Source organism: Hipposideros armiger, unplaced genomic scaffold (assembly GCF_001890085.2).
Source record: "Hipposideros armiger isolate ML-2016 unplaced genomic scaffold, ASM189008v1 scaffold_62, whole genome shotgun sequence".
Taxonomy (NCBI): domain Eukaryota; kingdom Metazoa; phylum Chordata; class Mammalia; order Chiroptera; family Hipposideridae; genus Hipposideros; species Hipposideros armiger.
The window spans coordinates 1204167-1221449 of NW_017731412.1; the positions used below are offsets into that span (position 1 = coordinate 1204167).

Consider the following 17283-nt stretch of genomic DNA (forward strand, 5'->3'; position numbering starts at 1 on the left):
ACTCTGTATGTCCTTCAGGCCCGTTTCCCCTGCAGACACTTACAAATTACTTTCACTTTTGACGCACCTTAAAATACCAAGTCTCTTGTGAAGCTCTGCTTTTTCCCTTTTGCTCCTGAAATAAATTCGGGTTGATGATTTTCTTCCAGGATACATTGTATGACCAAGACATTATGAACCCAAGCCTTTAGTTATTTTTCATAGAGATTGCCCATTTCTGATCTGTGTAAACAGCTTGCGTCTCTCTGCTCCTGAATGTAAAGAGGCAGATAATATTTCTAGGTTTGTTGAAAGGCAGTGAAGTTCTGCTAACATGAGACTGACAACAAATAACTGAAAAGGCAGTGTAGGGTCCTGTAATTGTGTGTCTGCGACGTGCAGGTTACCTGAACCCTGAATTCAGACCTGCGCATCCTGACGAGGTACACACCGCATGATGCATTACAGGATCTGTCCCCTCTCTGTGTCAGTTCCTCCCTTTTGAGTCCTCTTGGCCTGAGCTGCCAGGGTGCACTGTGGGCTGAGCCTGGACACCGCATCTGACTGCAGGTCCCCAGTTGAGGATGGAAATCTTGCCACTGACAGTCCTTCGCCCCCCACTCTTTCTTCCCCTCATCTTCCTCGTCCGCCTCTCCACCCTCTCTGTTTCCAGTACCCTGTTCTCCACATACGTGCTTCATCCTTCTGTTCCTGCAGCAGATTTCTCTGCTTCTTGTCTTCCAGACCTTACTTGTAGCCTCTTTCGGATATTGCAAGTAGCAACTTTCAGTCTTTGTACCAAAGTCTCAGCGATTCTCATTGGCTCAGAGGCCATCCATCTTTGGTCCAAGGAGCACGCTCACAGAGAGAACAGATGTGTCTGCATAGACCACCCTGTCTGGGAAAAAATAGTTCTCAGAGATGAGGGTTGTAGGGAGTTGGGTAAATAAGTGTTCCCAAGGATCTGCCACAAACAGTAGACACCGGTGATGGCAATGGTTTATTTATTCATTCAGCGAATATTTATTAAGCGCAGCCTGTGTGCTGGAGTCTCTGTTCTAGGTTCTGGGGATGTATCAGGGAACAAATCAAAGTCTGTCCCTTTGAAATTTATAGTCAATTCGGAGAGACAGATGGTAAACAAAGAAACAGGTAAATATTCAATAGGTGACATGGCAAGAAGTGCTATGGAGAAAATACAGTAGGACAAGATAAAGGGGTGTGCCGCCGGTGGAGGCATTACCGTTTTACATAGATCTCTGTGGCATTTGCACAGAGACCTGCAGGACATAAGGAGCAAGCCACGCAGATAATCGCAGGAAGAGCCTTCGAGGCACAGGGAACAGCAGGTGCAAAGGCCCTGATGTGGGAATGCCCTTTGCATGTGGCCTGATCAGCAAACAGGCCAGTACCGTTGGAGGGGAGAGGGCAAGAGGAAATGTAGAGGCGGTCGTGGAGGGGTCAGGTCACGCAGGGCGCTGCGGGTCGGTGGAAGGCCATTGGCTTCTACTTGGAGGAAGTGGAGCCCATGGCGAGTTTTGAGTACAGGAGTGGCGTGATCACTGTGGCTGCCGCAGGGCTGCTGCGTGGAGCAGTCTGTAAGGGGGAGGATAGAAGCAGGCAGACGCGGAAGGAGGCAGGTTGCAATAATCCAGGCAGAGAAACGACACTGCTTGCACCAGAGCTGAGCCGTGGAGGTGGCTGGGCCCTGGAGATATTTTGGAGGTGGAACTGTCAGTATTTGAAGGCAGTGTTGACAGATTGTGTGGTAAGATAAGACAGCTGAGGCAAGGATAAGATGCAAGTTTGGGGCTTGGGCAGTTGGTAGGATGGAGTTACCAGTTACTTAGATGGGGAAGACGGGGAGGAACAGGTGTGGGGGCAGGTGATCAGCTTTCATTCTGGACACAGTAAAGTTTGAACCGCCTATTAGACATCTGTTTGGAATGTGATTCTCCAACTAATTCTATGGTGTTACAGGCAGGATTGTACTAGAATGTTCTTCCTTCCTCACTCCTTCACCTTGCTAACATCTCTTCAGCTCTCAGCCTCAGGGTCATTTTCTCAGGGAAACCTCCCTTGATCCCTGTGCCCGGGCCTGGGTTGGTTCTTCCTGTGAGATGTGCACATACATGGCGGCAAATCCATTCCTGTACAGTACTCACCATCCTTGGAATTCATGAATAATTTGTGTGGTTATTGGTTTAATGTTTGTCTCTTGTACTGTGAATCCATAGAAGCAGATAACATGCCTAGGTCTGTTGGAATAAAGAGAGGTTTTTGCTCACATGAAATTGATGGTGAACAAAGAAAGCCTGATTCTGCTCTTTTATGCCTGCCATGTGCATGTCATCTAAGAAAATGACCCAGAGCAGCCCGTGGGTCCCACAAGGACACGTAGTCCTGTTTCGTGCACGGTAGCCTCAGTCCCCAGAAAGCCTGGCACACAGAAGGCACAAAGAAGGATTTGTGTTGAGTGTTGAATCTGGGCTGCTTTCAGTAGCTAGACTTGTACTGGCGTCAGACGCTTTGTGTATGTTTCAAGAGAGGCCAGCTTCCTGGTGCTTAAAGGGTGGAGGAAGGTTCCAGGCTCTGCTTTGAGATGCGCCTCTTTACTCCCCTGCAGTTTGTTTTCATCGGCAGCCCTTGTTTGAGGCTTGGTGGATGCACACTTTAGTCTTTGAGACCCCTGGACACACCTGCCTAGGAGGACCTAATTCAGGGTGGCAGTGGTGAATTTCAGAAAGATTTTAGTTTTGAAGCTTCTGTTTCTGATTAAAAAAACAACAGAAAAAAACAAAGAAACACCACACACACACACACACACACACACACACACACCAACACCAACACCTTATTAATGGGATATTTTCCTGCAGCCCTTTTAAAGATTGTTTCCCTTGGTAATTTGATTTGTTTTTAAAGCTCAGCCTTCTTCCCTTACGCAAGCCATTCTCCTGTCATGGTCTCAAGCTGTCTTCAGTTTGCACAGGCATTACAGTCCTTTCGCGACAGCGACACAGATGTCCTGATTTCGCCAGCAGCTCCACCAAGTGACATGTCTCCAGGAGGAGCTGCTGCCTGTCTTCAAGCCCACAGTCCAGTTTGCTTTCTTTCCAGTGACTGTATCCGGCTCAGGGGAGCTATAAATTCTACTTGGAGATGCTTAGGCTTTATGGCAACAAGACTTTAACTGCACCCCAAAGCTGTGTCTAGAATAATGATTCTCGCTGGTGATCTCTAGCGGAAATTTTCCCCTTGGTGACTAAGCAGTGCCACATTGAACGGCAGTCCCCAGCTGAGGCCCCAGCCTCAGGCTGTAAAGTGCTCCAGGATGCCAGGCATGAGCTGGAACCAGGATTTCCATCTGGGCCTGAGCTCCCAGTTGCTTAATAGAAGGGCTGCTCCCCTCCGGTGGGTAGAGCATTGCAGTGGGTAGAGGTTTTCTTCCAAAAGCTCCATCCTTTGTTTCCTTTGGGTTGTTTGTCTTGCTGTCTCCCTCCTCATTTTTTGCCCCTCCAGCGTCACAGTTTTCTCTTTAGAATTGCTTTTTATTTGCTGGAGCTGCTTGACATCGTTACAGGGAATTTAAGAACCGAAGGTGCTTTAACATCTCTGCTTCACCTTTTCCCTTTGCCTTTAAATGTCCCTGCTACTTTCCGCGTCTGCCGTTGTCCTTCAGTCTTGCTCATTGAGTGGGCTTGTGCTGTGGCCTCCGTGTCTTTTTAGCTTCTTCCTTCTTTAGCAACTCGGTATGTGACTTCCCCCAATATACTGAAATGACGCTTTCAAAAGACACCAGTGGCTTTCTTAGTCTAACATAAATAGGCTTTAAGCCTCCTCCCTTGTGCTGCTCTTGAGCTGTCCAGCGCCTCATTGCCGCCTCTGTCTTGGTTTCTCTGCCCTGCAGCAGCATGCGCCTAGTTTATCCCTTCTTCCCTTCCCTGTGCCTCCCTTGCTGTTGGTGCCTTTTCTTTTCACAACCATTTAACTCCGGTGGTTCTTCTCTAAGGTGTGGTCTGGGCCCTCTGCTCATCCTGCTTTAAATTCGCTCTTCCTTGGGGAGCGCACCTATTCTCATTTTACTACCCCTAAGTTGATGCTGCTTCTAGCTCTGGTTTTGCCTTTTGAATTGTGCCTTCCACATGTCTACTTGGATGTCATATCTCTTCAAACTCGAGCAGTCAAAACCGGGCCTGTTATTCCCCGTCAAACTACATGTCCCCTTTTACATTGTCTGTCTCTGGTGGCTGTACTGCCGATTCTTTGGCCTGGGAGGCTGGAATCCTCAGAGCATCCCCTAACTCGTCTTCCTCTTTCTTCCATCCCTTGCCATCCACCAAGCCCTGTTGGGTTTTCTTTCCTAATGTCTTTCTGGCCTCAGAGGAAGGAAGGAAAGAAAGTAGCCTTTATCACCCGCCTGGTGCTACGTCTTGGCCTAGGCAAGTCATCTCATTGACCCTCCAATCTTATGAGGTAGGTAGAGTGATCCCAGGATGCTCTGAGAGATCAAGGCGCCTGCCCAGGACCGCCCAGGTGGGCAGCGGCGCAGAACCAGGGGCTTTGCCTGATTTGGGGTGCAGATGGTCATCACCCCAGAAGACACGAGGTGCTCATTTACTCTACCTCTCTGCCTTTGACCCTCCACTCACAGCTTCGTACTAATCTGCCCTCAGCATTTCTCCTGTCATCTCTTTGCTCAGAAGCCCTCAGTGGCTCCCTATATAGCATTTTCATTTTGAAGACAAAGAAACCGAAGCCCAGAAGAAATGAGAGAGTTATCCCCAAGGAAGTGACTGGCAAATGGTTGGCTATGGTTTGCACTTCCGGGACTTCTGACACCACGCTTCCTTTCACTCAGCTTTGGAAGCTCTTTTCTCTAGGTCTCAAGGCCCTCCATCATTTTTCTTCCTCTCCCTATCTAACCACATTTCCCACCACTTGGTAGCACACGGCTTCCAGACTCATGGGCCAGCCTCCCCCCCCCTCCCACTAACTCTGGCCTCTTAGCCACCTTTGCTTATGTTCTTCAACTTGCCGGGACGTCTTCCTTTCTTACTTGCACCCATCTGAATCCTCCTGTTCCTTCCAGAGACCTGCTTTAGTTAGTTTCCATGGATCTCACGCCCCTAGATTCCACACCACATAATTAATCCCACACTTAATGATGGATTTGTCTCGTGTTGTTTGCTGCTGCTTCCTGTGTCAGAACCTGTTCTCCAGGGATCATGCCTTTTAATTTGTTTTTCTGCTTATACTCCACTCTGTCGGAGGAAGGAGGTGACTTGGTTTACAACAAGCACCAAGAAAGGACCGAATTGGGTTGGTTTTGGTGCTTTGGAAGTGCTTGTCCATCAGTTGGGACCTCCCCTGGTGATGAGAGTCTCCAACTGCCCCTTCATTCCTGGATGGGGCGGGGACTTTGTCAGGACAACTGCCCGAAGTCCACTGTGGAGAAATGGTGCCGCGTGGCGTCAGGCACTGGGGGCTTTCACCCGCCTGCGGTGCCTGGTCACACTGCAGAGTTTGCCGTAAAGAGAGCGGAATGAGAAATGGCGGTGCTTTCTGCACAGAGACAGATGCCAAAGGAAAACAGAAATTTATTCAGACCAGGGAGAGGGCCTGGTTTGGGGCCTGCCCAGGTGGTTACCGCTGTCTGGGGAATTATTCACAGCGTCCAAACCAGAGAGACCATCTGCCTGACAGCCTTTCTCGTCTCCCTCTCTCTCCTTCTGGAGGTCACAGCCACGGGTGGAAGGGCGGGTGGGACGGGAGGGAGTTAGTAGGTGCTTTTGCATTTTTATTTATTATTAATTTGTATCTAAAAACCTTTTATTATTGAAGCTTTCAAACACCCAAAAGTAAATAGTATGATGAACCTCCTTTGTCCCAACACCCAGCATTAACACTTATCAACATTTTGTTAATCTTGTTTCCTCCATCTCCACCCCTCCCCACCCCATCCAATATACCGGGGGTGCCAAAAAAAATGTATACAAGTAGACGCTTTTGTCAGCGTTGCTCAAGCAGTAGTTCGCCGTAATCAGAAGTGTCTGGATGCTGATGGGAACCACTCTGAGCACCTCTTTCATTGCAGAAGTCAAACGTGACTTGTATTCATCTTTTGTTATCTTGGGTATTACAATTTTAATACAGTTTTCCTTTCTTAAAATATGTATCCATTTGTCTGCACCCTCTGTATATACCCCTGTAGCTTTGTTTTTAAAAGTAAAGTGACGGTCGCACAGTGTCATCTGGCCCTAATGGTTAGTGGCGTTACCTTCCGCCGAGTGATTTGTGCCTGTCGCTCAGAGCAGTGCAGGCAAAATGGTTGTTGGGCCATTGTCATGGTGCATGGGGATGCCTGCTCTGCCAGCTTGTTCTGTCTGCCCGCCTTTGCTTGGTCCTGTTCCTCCACTGGCATGTGACAAGCCAGGTCCATGGTTTTCAGTCAGGGCTTTGGAAGCCTGGGGGGGCCTCTTTTGGTCATCGCAGTGACTGGGGATGCCGCTACCGGCACTTGGGCTGGCAGTGAGTGGCCAGGGGTGGGAGCAGGGATGTTCCCTGACCATAAATGTAAGGGCTGGCTGTGCACAGTGAACACCTGTCCCAGCCACAGTCAGGCGGGCTCCCGGCACTCGGAAAGGTACAAGCTGGATCGGGACTGACTTTCTCTTGATGCCTTTTAAGGTTTAATAGTTTGATACTGTCCCTCTGGCTCTAGGTCTGCTTTGATTGGTACAATCAGGTGACTAACCAGCCTCTGGCCCTTTCTGAGGGTTCATCGTTTGGTGCAAACCCTTGAGCTCTGTTTATTCCTTGGGAAACCCATGTTGTAGCCTGTGTCCCAGCTTTCCACAGCCTTTTTGCTGCCTGTCCCAGCCTCATCATGGATGCAGACACACTGACATTCAGCTTGACAGGTCATTTGCAGCTTTTGGTGCCCCAGGGGCTGCTGGTGAGAGGGAGATTGTGGAAGATAAGCCAAGAAAGGAATGTAACCTCCTGGGGGCAGAGCTCCTTGGACGCTGTCTGCCTCTTCCTGCCATCAGCCTGGTGCTGAGGAGGGCTCGCCCTTAGCAGGTGGTCGCTGATTATAGTTGGGGAGCCTCTGTGGGCAGAGAACATGGAAAGTCACAACTTCTGAGTTCTTTTTGTTTTCAGTCTCAGTGTAGATGGATGGCAGCCTTCCACTGCGGAAAATGAAATGTGTTCAGGCAACATGGGCCCCAGGCACAGATGAGAAAGGGCTAATGGCACTGAGGAGGGAGCTAGGGGAGGAGAGACACACTGTTAGTCATTATTAATCTGTGACAGTTGCCAGCCGCAGGCAGTTAGCACCTGACGGTGCCTGGGACGCAGGGCCTCTGTGCCTCTCCTTTCTGGAAGAATCCAGGACCCAGAGTCCTGTCTCCACTCATGTGCTGTTCAATCCCCAAATCCGCGTGGAAGAGGGGATGGGAACTTAATGGGGGACGAGGGAGGCTTCTGGCTGACCTGAGTAGACGGTCCAGCCAACGAGCTGTGGGTACTGGTGAGGACGTCCCCGGCCTGGAGCTCTGAATTTAATCCGGCTAAACGTTTATTCATATGGGAGAGGATTTTTGGTGGTACCCCATTACAGCAACATTGAATTAGTGAATGAGAAAGTTTTTCTCTTTTTAACCCATATCCAATCCTTTTGACGAGGCTTCGGAGAGATCTCGGTGGAGTATTAACATAGCTTAACATCTACCTCTGACACCTGCCAGTGGCCCTTTCTGACAGAGCCTCAGGCATGCGACAGCAGCCAGGCAGAATGTGATATTTTTATTTTCATTATATTTCTTTCTCTGGTTACCTTCTATATATGGCGAGCAATACTGGTTTTCATGTGCTAGTAATAGGAGGTTTCCTTTGAAATACATTTTATGAAAAGGAAAAAGAGGTGGCGAATTTAAGAAACAACTGATATAACAGGTGGCGTGCCAGGGTGGCACAGCATCTTAAAGATGCTTTTCAGATGCCTAAAGATTGGGAAAAGTGCTAGTATTTTGCCTGCAATGGTTTTCCTTTCTGTTGCAGTCCAGGTCAGCAGTGTCGGCATGGGAGTTCAAGTGTGGGGCCTGTAGGGCCGAGGCCACCACTAGTGACGATCTGTGGTTTGTCCATCTCCTCCCTCCCTCCCTTTTTTATTTGCATATTCAGCAAACACATTTTGAATGTCTACTATGTGCCTGATGCCATGCTGGTTGCAGGCATAGCAAGGTGGTCCTTACTCTGTAGTAGAGGAGACAGATTAGAAAGACGTAGGTGGGAGTCAGTGTGACAGGTATACTCTGGAGGGTGTTAAGCAAAATGGTTTTTAGTGCTTGGCGTGACTGACGCCATCTTGAGAAGCAGGTTGCTTTCAGTGACTGCCTGAGGGGTAGGCTCATATCACCTGAAAGGAATGTTCTTACGTAGATAAGTAGGCTCATTAAGTTGCTTACTGCCTTGGAATATACAGCTCTTAACAAGCACATGTCACTTGGCTATAGGCCACCTGTGTTCTTGGTGGCTGTGTGTGTGTGTGAGTGTGAGTGAGAGTGAAGCCCCCATCCCCTTTCCGGTGGGAAGACCCACTGTCTTGCTGCCACCCAAGACTCTGCTTCTGTCCATACGCTCCTTTAATAAACTATTTAATTCCGGAGTTGTCAGCCTCGTTCTTCTGTCTCTTGGCCCCGCCCTCCTTTGGAGGTCGGTTCCCATACACCCTGGGAAATGTTCCCAGCAGGGGAGATACTGCAGACAGGGCGCTGAGTACTAGCAATTGTATGGCACAGGCAGTCATGCCCCTCACTGCCGAGTGGGTCAGGAAAGCTCCCCAGAGGAGGAAGTATTCGAGGTGGGTCCAAAAGAATAAATAAAACATAACTGCATAGGTGCTCAAGGCAGAGAGAGAGTGAGTTCTAGGCCGAGGGGACAGCATGTACAGAGCATGAAAGCCTGAAGAAATATGGTGACTACAAGGCCCTGATGTATATTTCAGTATGGCTGGAGTCCAGGCTTTAGCGTGCATTTGAATCTCTTGGGGATCTTGTCGGAGTGCAGAGTTTGACTGAGGAGCTCTGGGGCAGGAGCTGAGACTCCGTCTTTAAGTAGCTCCCAGGGGACGCTGCCCGCTGCTGGTCTGCAGACCACGCACGGAGTAGCTGTGTGTAGATAGCGCTCGTGGCGCACGAATAATTGGATAGCGACAGCTCGTACCTGCCTGCGTACCTTCCTTGTATTCCAGGCATGGTTTTGCACTGTAGGTAGTCATCCTATTTAACTCTTACACCAGCCCCATGGGGTAGATAATTAGGATTATCCCCACTTTACACGTGAGGAAACTGAGGCCCAGATAGGCTGGTAACTTAGCAAAGCGGAAGCTGAGGTTAGAGGCAGGCTGCCATTAGCTCCGAGAAGAGACCTTGTGAATTGTTCTGAAAAGCTTGGACTTGATCTTGAAGGCGGAGGGAGAGAACTAAGATGAGGAAACGGAGGGCCTGGATGAGACGTGCCTTTTGTAGAGATTATTCTGGCCATGCACCCTGCACAAGTGATGTGTCATGTGGAGTCTGTGTCCCAGGTGAGCACGTCTTTGCTTTACTGTCGTGTTTTGAGTCAAACAGCTAATTATTTCCTAGCTCCCCCACCATTGTGCTTGTTGTTGATGTTGTTTCTCTTGGTTGGTTTTTAAACGACTGAGTCAGTTCACATGTTTGAACTTCTCTTTGAACCTTACCTTCATGTCTAAAAATCAAGATTGAACCTTTTCGCTCACACAGCAGATGCTGCTCTGTAAGCCGGGCTCCCAGTTCAAAGGCAACGCCAGCTCACACGAGGCAAAGGGCTTGAATTAATCTGCACGCATTGAAGAAATTTGAATGACCGTTTCGTTGTCAGAGTTCTGCATACATTATATTTTATGTCTGCCCAGGTTTCAGCTAGCTAAACACTTTTGTTATGAGCCGGGTGTCAAGGCTGAATATTGCATTTTGAAACTGAGAGTCAAACAGCAATTTAAAATCCTGACTTTCATACCTATGTGTGAAATTCAGATAAATGAAATGGAAATATAACAGGGCTGCTGTGTTAGGAAATATTGACTCTGTCACTCCTTGTAGAAATCTTTTAAGGAGTAACCATTTTGGCATATGTGTACACGCACACCTACACACACACACATACACATAATACACATATCTTGTTAGATGTATAATGTTGTCCTATATAATATATATAATATTTACAACACATATTTTTTTCTTTTTAGCCTGCCTTTCACTTTCTTGATTTGCCTATGTGTGATTTCCTGTTACCGATTAGGCTTGTTTGAAACTAATGGTCCCTTTAGACAAGGGACCGTTTTGTCATTTTGAAAATGAAACCTGCCTCTGGCTTCAGCCTGGCCTGTCCACCTTCCTGTCTGTGTCTGTAGCCGGTCCTCCTCCACTTCCCCACATCCCCTCTTCCGTTGGGGCCAGTTTCACGGTGGCTGCCTGGCTGAGCCTCTTTTTTGCTGATGGCGTTCGTTCGCCAGCTCCTTCCCTGTGGAGGCGTCCTTTCTGACTCCTTGCTTCAGGGCCCGAGTTCTAGTCCTCACTCTGCCGGGGAGAGCATGGGCGGTGGGGTGCCTGGGGCACTAACGTGGGTTTCTGGTGTAGGAGGACTTTGGCTAACAAAGCTGGCGCATGCCCACAGTCTGGTGGTGCCCAGGCCACTTCTGTCCTCGGGTTTCCAGATCTGAGCACTGACATATGGCTTGTTCTGAGTGAAACAGCAGTAAAACGAGGCGGATCATGAATGCCTCAAGAACATGGATCACGTCTTTACTTGTATACTGTACACCAGTAGCCACTGGCTTTCTTTTTATTAAATTTATTGGGGTAACATTGGTTAATATTATAAACTTTGGGTGTACAACTTTATAATACAGCTGTATACTCTCTCATGGGGTCACGACCTGAAGTCTAGCCTCCTTCCATCACCATATATTTGATCCCCTTTACCCTCTTCTTCCTCCCCGCAGCCTTCATTCTTAATAATTGTTATGTTAAAAGGCTTCTCTTTTTGTAAATATTTCCTCATTGTAGAAAATGTAAGCAAAAGAGATTTAAAAAGAGGACAAGAAGAAGGCCTTTATAATCCCACTCACTACCCTGAAAAAAAAATCTCTGTTAACTTTTTTAGTATCTATCTTTCTGCCGTTTCTTTTTTTTTTTTTTTTTTAGCTGAGCCATCCCGCCACCTGTTGGCAGCTCACGGCTGCTCAGCTCGGGCTGACTCGAACCGCTGTTGCTCAGAGCTCAAACTCTTGAGCGAGCTCTTAACCAACTGAGCCACTCAGCCAGCCCTTATCTTTCTGCCGTTTCTTATATACACAGGTGAATGCACATTGTATGGCTTACGTCATCCACTGTTGTGGAAGTTTGATCTTCTTTTCACTTAACAGTTATTCTGCTCATCCTTCCGAGGCATGAAATAGCCTCCTAGAACATGGTTTAAATGGCTGCAGAACCTTTTGTATGAATGAGCAATAGCGTTATTTAGGCAGCTCTTTCCGGACATTTACGTTGTTTCTAATGTTTCTGCCACTGTAGATTCAATTAAGACGAGCACTCTTATAGCTATTTCTCACGTCTGTGAATATTTCCTAGGATAAATTCCTTAAAGAAGAAATGCTGAGCCGGGCTCTTTTTTATTTTATTTTTGAGACTTTTGACACATGGTAATATTTTACTTTTATTTCTCTCTAGACTCTACAACAACAAGAGTGCAAACTTCTCTACAGCCGAAAAGAGGGTCAGAGGCAAGAAAATAAGAACAAAAATAGATATAAAAACATCCTGCCCTGTAAGTAACAATATTCTGCTCGGTGGCAATCACTCGTGGAGATTCTCATTCCCAGCGTCCCTGTAACTTTTCCTGAGGGCCATGTGCCCTTCAGACATGAGGCCTTTCTCGTCTCTTTTCATCATGAACGGTTTTCAAAACAGTCAACTGTGGTGGAGACCGATGGCCTCATCCACCGAGTTCCTGCGGTGCTGACGACTGAGTAAACTTGCCACTGGGAGGGTTTGAGTGTGGCCATTTCTTCCTGTTAATTAATTTTGTCTGCCTAAGAGCAATACCGCCAAGGCTTGCCACCTCCCAGTGTCAGGCCACACTAGGAGCCACAGGGCTCCCAGGCCCGTGTCCTTGCTCTGCAGCACCTGGCTGTGGGTCCTGGGAGAGGCATACCTCTTTCTGAGACTCTGTTCCTTCCTCTGGGGAACAGACAAGCTTCTCCTGGGGGCTCTTCCAACTGTTCTGCTCCCTGATGCCCCGCGCTCAAGTGCCTGGAGATTTGGGTACATACCCATGCTTTGCTCAGAAGAGGACCTTGTAATAAAGCATTATCTGCTTTAACACCCCCATGCTGCCAGGTGGAGCCCAAATTGAACCATGGGGGGAAAGAGGCCCAGTAGGACGTAGGCTTTGGACAAGGACCTCAGAAGTGGCACTAAACAGTTGTAGGTTTCCTCCTGAGGGCTGACCGTGTGCCAGACTCTGCGTCCATAGCTCACTTAATCCATACACATGCGCACAAAGCAGGTGTTCTTACTATTGCCGTTTTATAGACTTGTCTTATTAAGTCACAAGTAGGGGGAAGTGGGAGAATTGGTACTGGAGCCCTCAAGGTCGCTGCTCTTAGCATCATGCTCTAATACACGGGTCTCCAGAGTGGGCTTATAGGACAATCCACTGTGGGAGAGGCAAGGAACATTTAGAGCTTCTCTTGATTTATATCCTTTACTTAAAAAAAGGTGGGGGTGGAGAAAAAATTAAATTTGATGTACAGATTGATTAATGGCAGTGCATGCGTAAAGTATTTACCCAACTTAAAAACAAGGCTTATGTGTATACATAATTGTGTATATATTTCAGTGTTCAAAACTTTATTATTAAAGTATTAATATATTGGGGTGCACAATTAAATTTGGAGAGTATTGCTGTAATGTCTCATCAGGTCAAAGCCATTTTGTCAGATATTGTAAACCGATTAGTGTGTGCGCGTGTGTGCTATAGTCTTTCTCTTTCTGTGTATATATATATATATATATGCACACATACATGGTGTATATGTATATCACATCCATAGGATTATTTGTAATGTGTAGGTGAGGATGGGAGAAAGTGGAGGCATTTATAACACTGAGAAAGGGCAATGAGGAGCTTGCAGGAAATCAGTTTGAGCCCCAGCGTGGTCCTAATGACCGCAGGACAGCCTCATCCTTTTTATGTGGACATTTTCATTTCTGCTCAGGAGGCCTAATGGCGCTCATTAGGAAGACGTAGGTATGTAGAGCAAGACGAAGGAACAGAAGCATGCCATTTCTAAATAGAATATGATCGCCCTTTCCTCCCTTAGAGATCCCAATCAGACACTTCCTCTGATTAACAGCTTATTTCTTTAAAGATGCGGAGTCTGAGGCAAAAGAACATTATTCTATTAAGACATGTAACTGTATTACTAATCCCCATTGTAAAATGTGTTGATAGGTAGCCACTCAGATTTGTATGCCGCTAATGTACTTTTGTTCGGAACTTGGTCAGTTGATACCATCAGAATCTTGTCTTCTCAGTATTGTATTTCATTCTGCTTCATAACAAAAACAAACCCAAGCAAACCCTTTTTATTATGGAAAGTTTCAGATGTATTCCAAAGTAGACAGAAGAGTATAAAGAACCCACGTGTATCATCACCCAGCTCCAACAATTGTCCACTCATGCCCAGTTTCGTTTTATCCATACTCTGATCTACTCCTCTCTCCCCCGGTTATTTTGAAGCAAATCGTAGACATCATGCCATTTAGCTGTACTTTACTCTTCCCTTAAAAACAAAAACTTTTTGTTTTGATTAATTTTAGATTCACAAGAAGTGACAAAAATATGTAGAAGTTTCCCGTGTATCCTTTACCCAGCTTCTCCCAATGATAATAATATCCTATATATCCACAGTATATTATCAAAACCAGGAAAGTGACACAGTTACTTTATTCTTCTTTAAAAAAGCATCATGAGGCATCAGACAATGTTCAGATTATTGTTGTGCTTATTTGAGATTTAACATTGTATGTGGTCTGATCATTAAATGAACAAAACTTGGACCAGGTTGAGGATGAGCTGATTGGAACTGATTGGTGCTGAAGAGATCTCAGTATTTTTGTGACTTTGGTCTCTTTTTCTTCCAGTTGACCACACCAGGGTTGTTCTGCACGACGGTGATCCCAACGAGCCCGTTTCAGATTACATCAATGCAAATATCATCATGGTAAACTTAGCTTGTCCCAGTGTTGTTTTCCGACCATTCATTGCTAGCCTGTTGTTGTATCTTAAATCATTCTTTGTGTCCTTAAAGCAACTTTCAAATATTTGAAGGGTTTTCTTCCTAAATTTCTAGCCTGAATTTGAAACCAAGTGCAACAATTCAAAGCCCAAAAAGAGTTATATTGCCACACAAGGCTGTCTGCAAAATACGGTGAATGACTTTTGGCGGATGGTGTTCCAGGAGAACTCCCGAGTGATTGTCATGACAACGAAAGAAGTGGAGAGAGGAAAGGTATGCTCCGTACTCTCCTGATAGAGTATGTTTAATGTATCGGGCACGTCAGATTGACCACGTTAAGAGCTGACTAAACAAATTAAGCTTACTCTTAACTGACCCTCTGGCATAAAGGGAGTCGAACAGATTTGATTATGATGTGCCTTTGTGTAATTTTCTTTATATATCTTCTGCTTGGGGTTCATTGAGCTGCTTGGATCTGTGGATTTACAGTTTTTGGGTTTTTTTTTTTCGAATTTGGATAATGTTCACTATTTCTTCAAATATGTACCCCCATCCCACCCTGTCCTGGGATACCAATTACATGTATATTAGGCTGTTTGAAGTTGTCCTACAGCTCACGGAGGCTTTGTTTATTGTTTTCCATTCTGATTTTTTCCCTTTGTGTTCAGTTTGGATATTTCTTTTGCTATATGTCTTTAAGTAAATCTTTTCTTCTGCAGCATTGAGACAGCTGTTAGTCCTATTCAGTGGTTTGTTTTTTTTCATAGCGGACACTCGTTTTCATCTCTAGTTTTATTTGAGTCTTTTTAATACTTTCTATCTCTCTTTTTCACACATGCATCATTTCTTGTACCTTTTGAACATAATGGAATACATTTGTAATAACTTTTAATGTCCTTGTTACTAATCCTGTTATATGCATCGTTTCATTTTCCCAATTTTTCAGTCATTTAAGGTGGGAGGGTAAAGCTAGTTCTGTTCACTCATTGTATCCAGAAGCAGTGGTCAGAAAGGGGAGTGGAAGAAGGCCTGTTCATTACTTCCGGGTGATTAGAGTACAAATAAACAAGCAGTGATGTCACTGGTTATATAAACTATACTTATCATGACCTTTTTTTTTTTTTTTAAGATTTTATTGGGGAATTGGGGAAGGGGACCAGCCAAGTTGTTGTTCTTCAATCTTTGTTGTGGAGGGTGCCAGTCACCATCTGGCTGCCTGTCGGCAGCTCGTGGCCTCTAAGCTCAAGGTGCCGAGTTCAATCTTAGTTGCGAGTGGGTGTAACCACCATCCCATGTAGGAATTGAACCCGGCAGCCTTGTTGTTAAGAGCGTGCGACCTATATCCACTGAGCCATTCAGGCAGCAGCTCAGCTCAAGGTGCCGAGTTCTGTCTTAGTTGCAGGTGGGTGTAGCCCACCATCAAACAGGCAATCTTGTTGTTACACCAGCTGAGCCATCTTCCCACCTGTTGGCAGCTCAGCGACAGCTCAGCTCGGGCGCAGCGTCGCTGGCCCATATGGGAATTGAACCGATGGCCCTGTTGCTTAGAGCTCACGCTCTTAAGCTAACTCTTAACCAACTGAGCTACTCGGCCGGCCCATGACTTTTAAGCATTTAAAAATTCATTTGAATTATCTAAACAGTATGTTCTTAAATATTCAAATACATGACAGTTAAATTTGCTTTTGTCATCCTCTGTTGTCCACCGATTTTAGCCTCCTCCAACATAAACCCTGTTATCAGTTTGCTGTGTATTCTTCTATGCTGTCTTCACATTTACTACATATGTGCATGTATTGTAGGCATTACGATGAGCCTCACATAGCTACATTTACATACATACATGTGTTTACATACATGTACGTACCTATAAAATATATAGTAGTAGTTTCTGAAAAAAAATTATGAAAAAGTACTTTCCTACAGTGACTTTTATTGTGCATCTTGGGTTTTTTTTTTTCCCCCACTAAATATATGTCCTCACTTTTTCTGTTTGTTAGTACATATTGGCCTATCTCATTCTTTTTAGTAATCACATGATATCCCATGGTATGGATGTACCATAATTTAACCATTGTGCTTTGGGCGTTGAAGTGTTTTAGTTTTTGCTTTTATAAGCAGTGCTAAAGTGAACAGGCTTGTTCTTGCTTTTTTGTGTATGTGGCAAATGTTTCTCTAGGTTAGACGTCAAAAGCTGCTAGGTCATAGGCTATGCATGTTGTAAATTTACATAACTTCTGCCAAACTGCCTTCCACATTGTCGCATGTACACGCCCCCAGCAGCGTAAGCCTAGTTACCCCTCTCCCCACATTCTTCATGACACCTCAGGTTTTTAAAAATTATAACATCCCCTACTTACAAACAAGCACGTGAATCTCACTGAGTTATAGCTCTGTGTGTTATCCCAAAGTGAGCCCGTCCACGTGGGTTTTTTAATATGGAAAAGTTTGGTGTTTTCATTTGTGTTCTAGTCAGAGTTCTTTTTTAGATATACTTTAATTGGTTTATATAAAAGTTGCGTGGAATATAGCAGTCATACATATAAGTTAAACCTAAGACAGATGGGTGATTTTGGATTTTAGCCCTCCTACTCTAATTTTCACATCAGTTGTGAGGGGCGCTGTGATTTTATAAGATTTTCGTGGTTGTGCTACTAGTTGGCACACTTTCTAATATCTTTGAGGTCTGATCTTGTCCTTGTGGCACAAAGGACTCCTGCAGTATCTGCCTGCAGCAACATTAGTAGTTCTTGAATGAATGGACAGGTTAAGATGACTTCATTATTTCTGTTGCAGGTGAGTGTCACCTGCCCTAAGTATGGAAAGGAAAACTGAACCCTCTGCCTGCATGTTACCTGATTGTGGTTCTAGGAAGCCCCCTGTTCTCAGAGGATTTGGGGGCTGTGAAGAGAGGGTGCTTGTGTCACTTCAGAGGAATCAGTATCGGTCGCTTTCAGAAGAGCTGCCGG

General features: G+C 45.8%; 1 protein-coding gene across 1 annotated transcript in view; it reads left to right on the forward strand.

Annotated features, from left to right (window-relative positions):
- The window catches only part of PTPN11 (protein tyrosine phosphatase non-receptor type 11), a 79757-nt gene that overhangs the window by 34514 nt on the left and 27960 nt on the right, over positions 1 to 17283 (forward strand). The window contains 3 exon segments of the mRNA XM_019641630.1: positions 11742 to 11838; positions 14220 to 14299; positions 14429 to 14587. Of these exon segments, the coding sequence (XP_019497175.1) occupies positions 11742 to 11838; positions 14220 to 14299; positions 14429 to 14587 (336 nt within the window).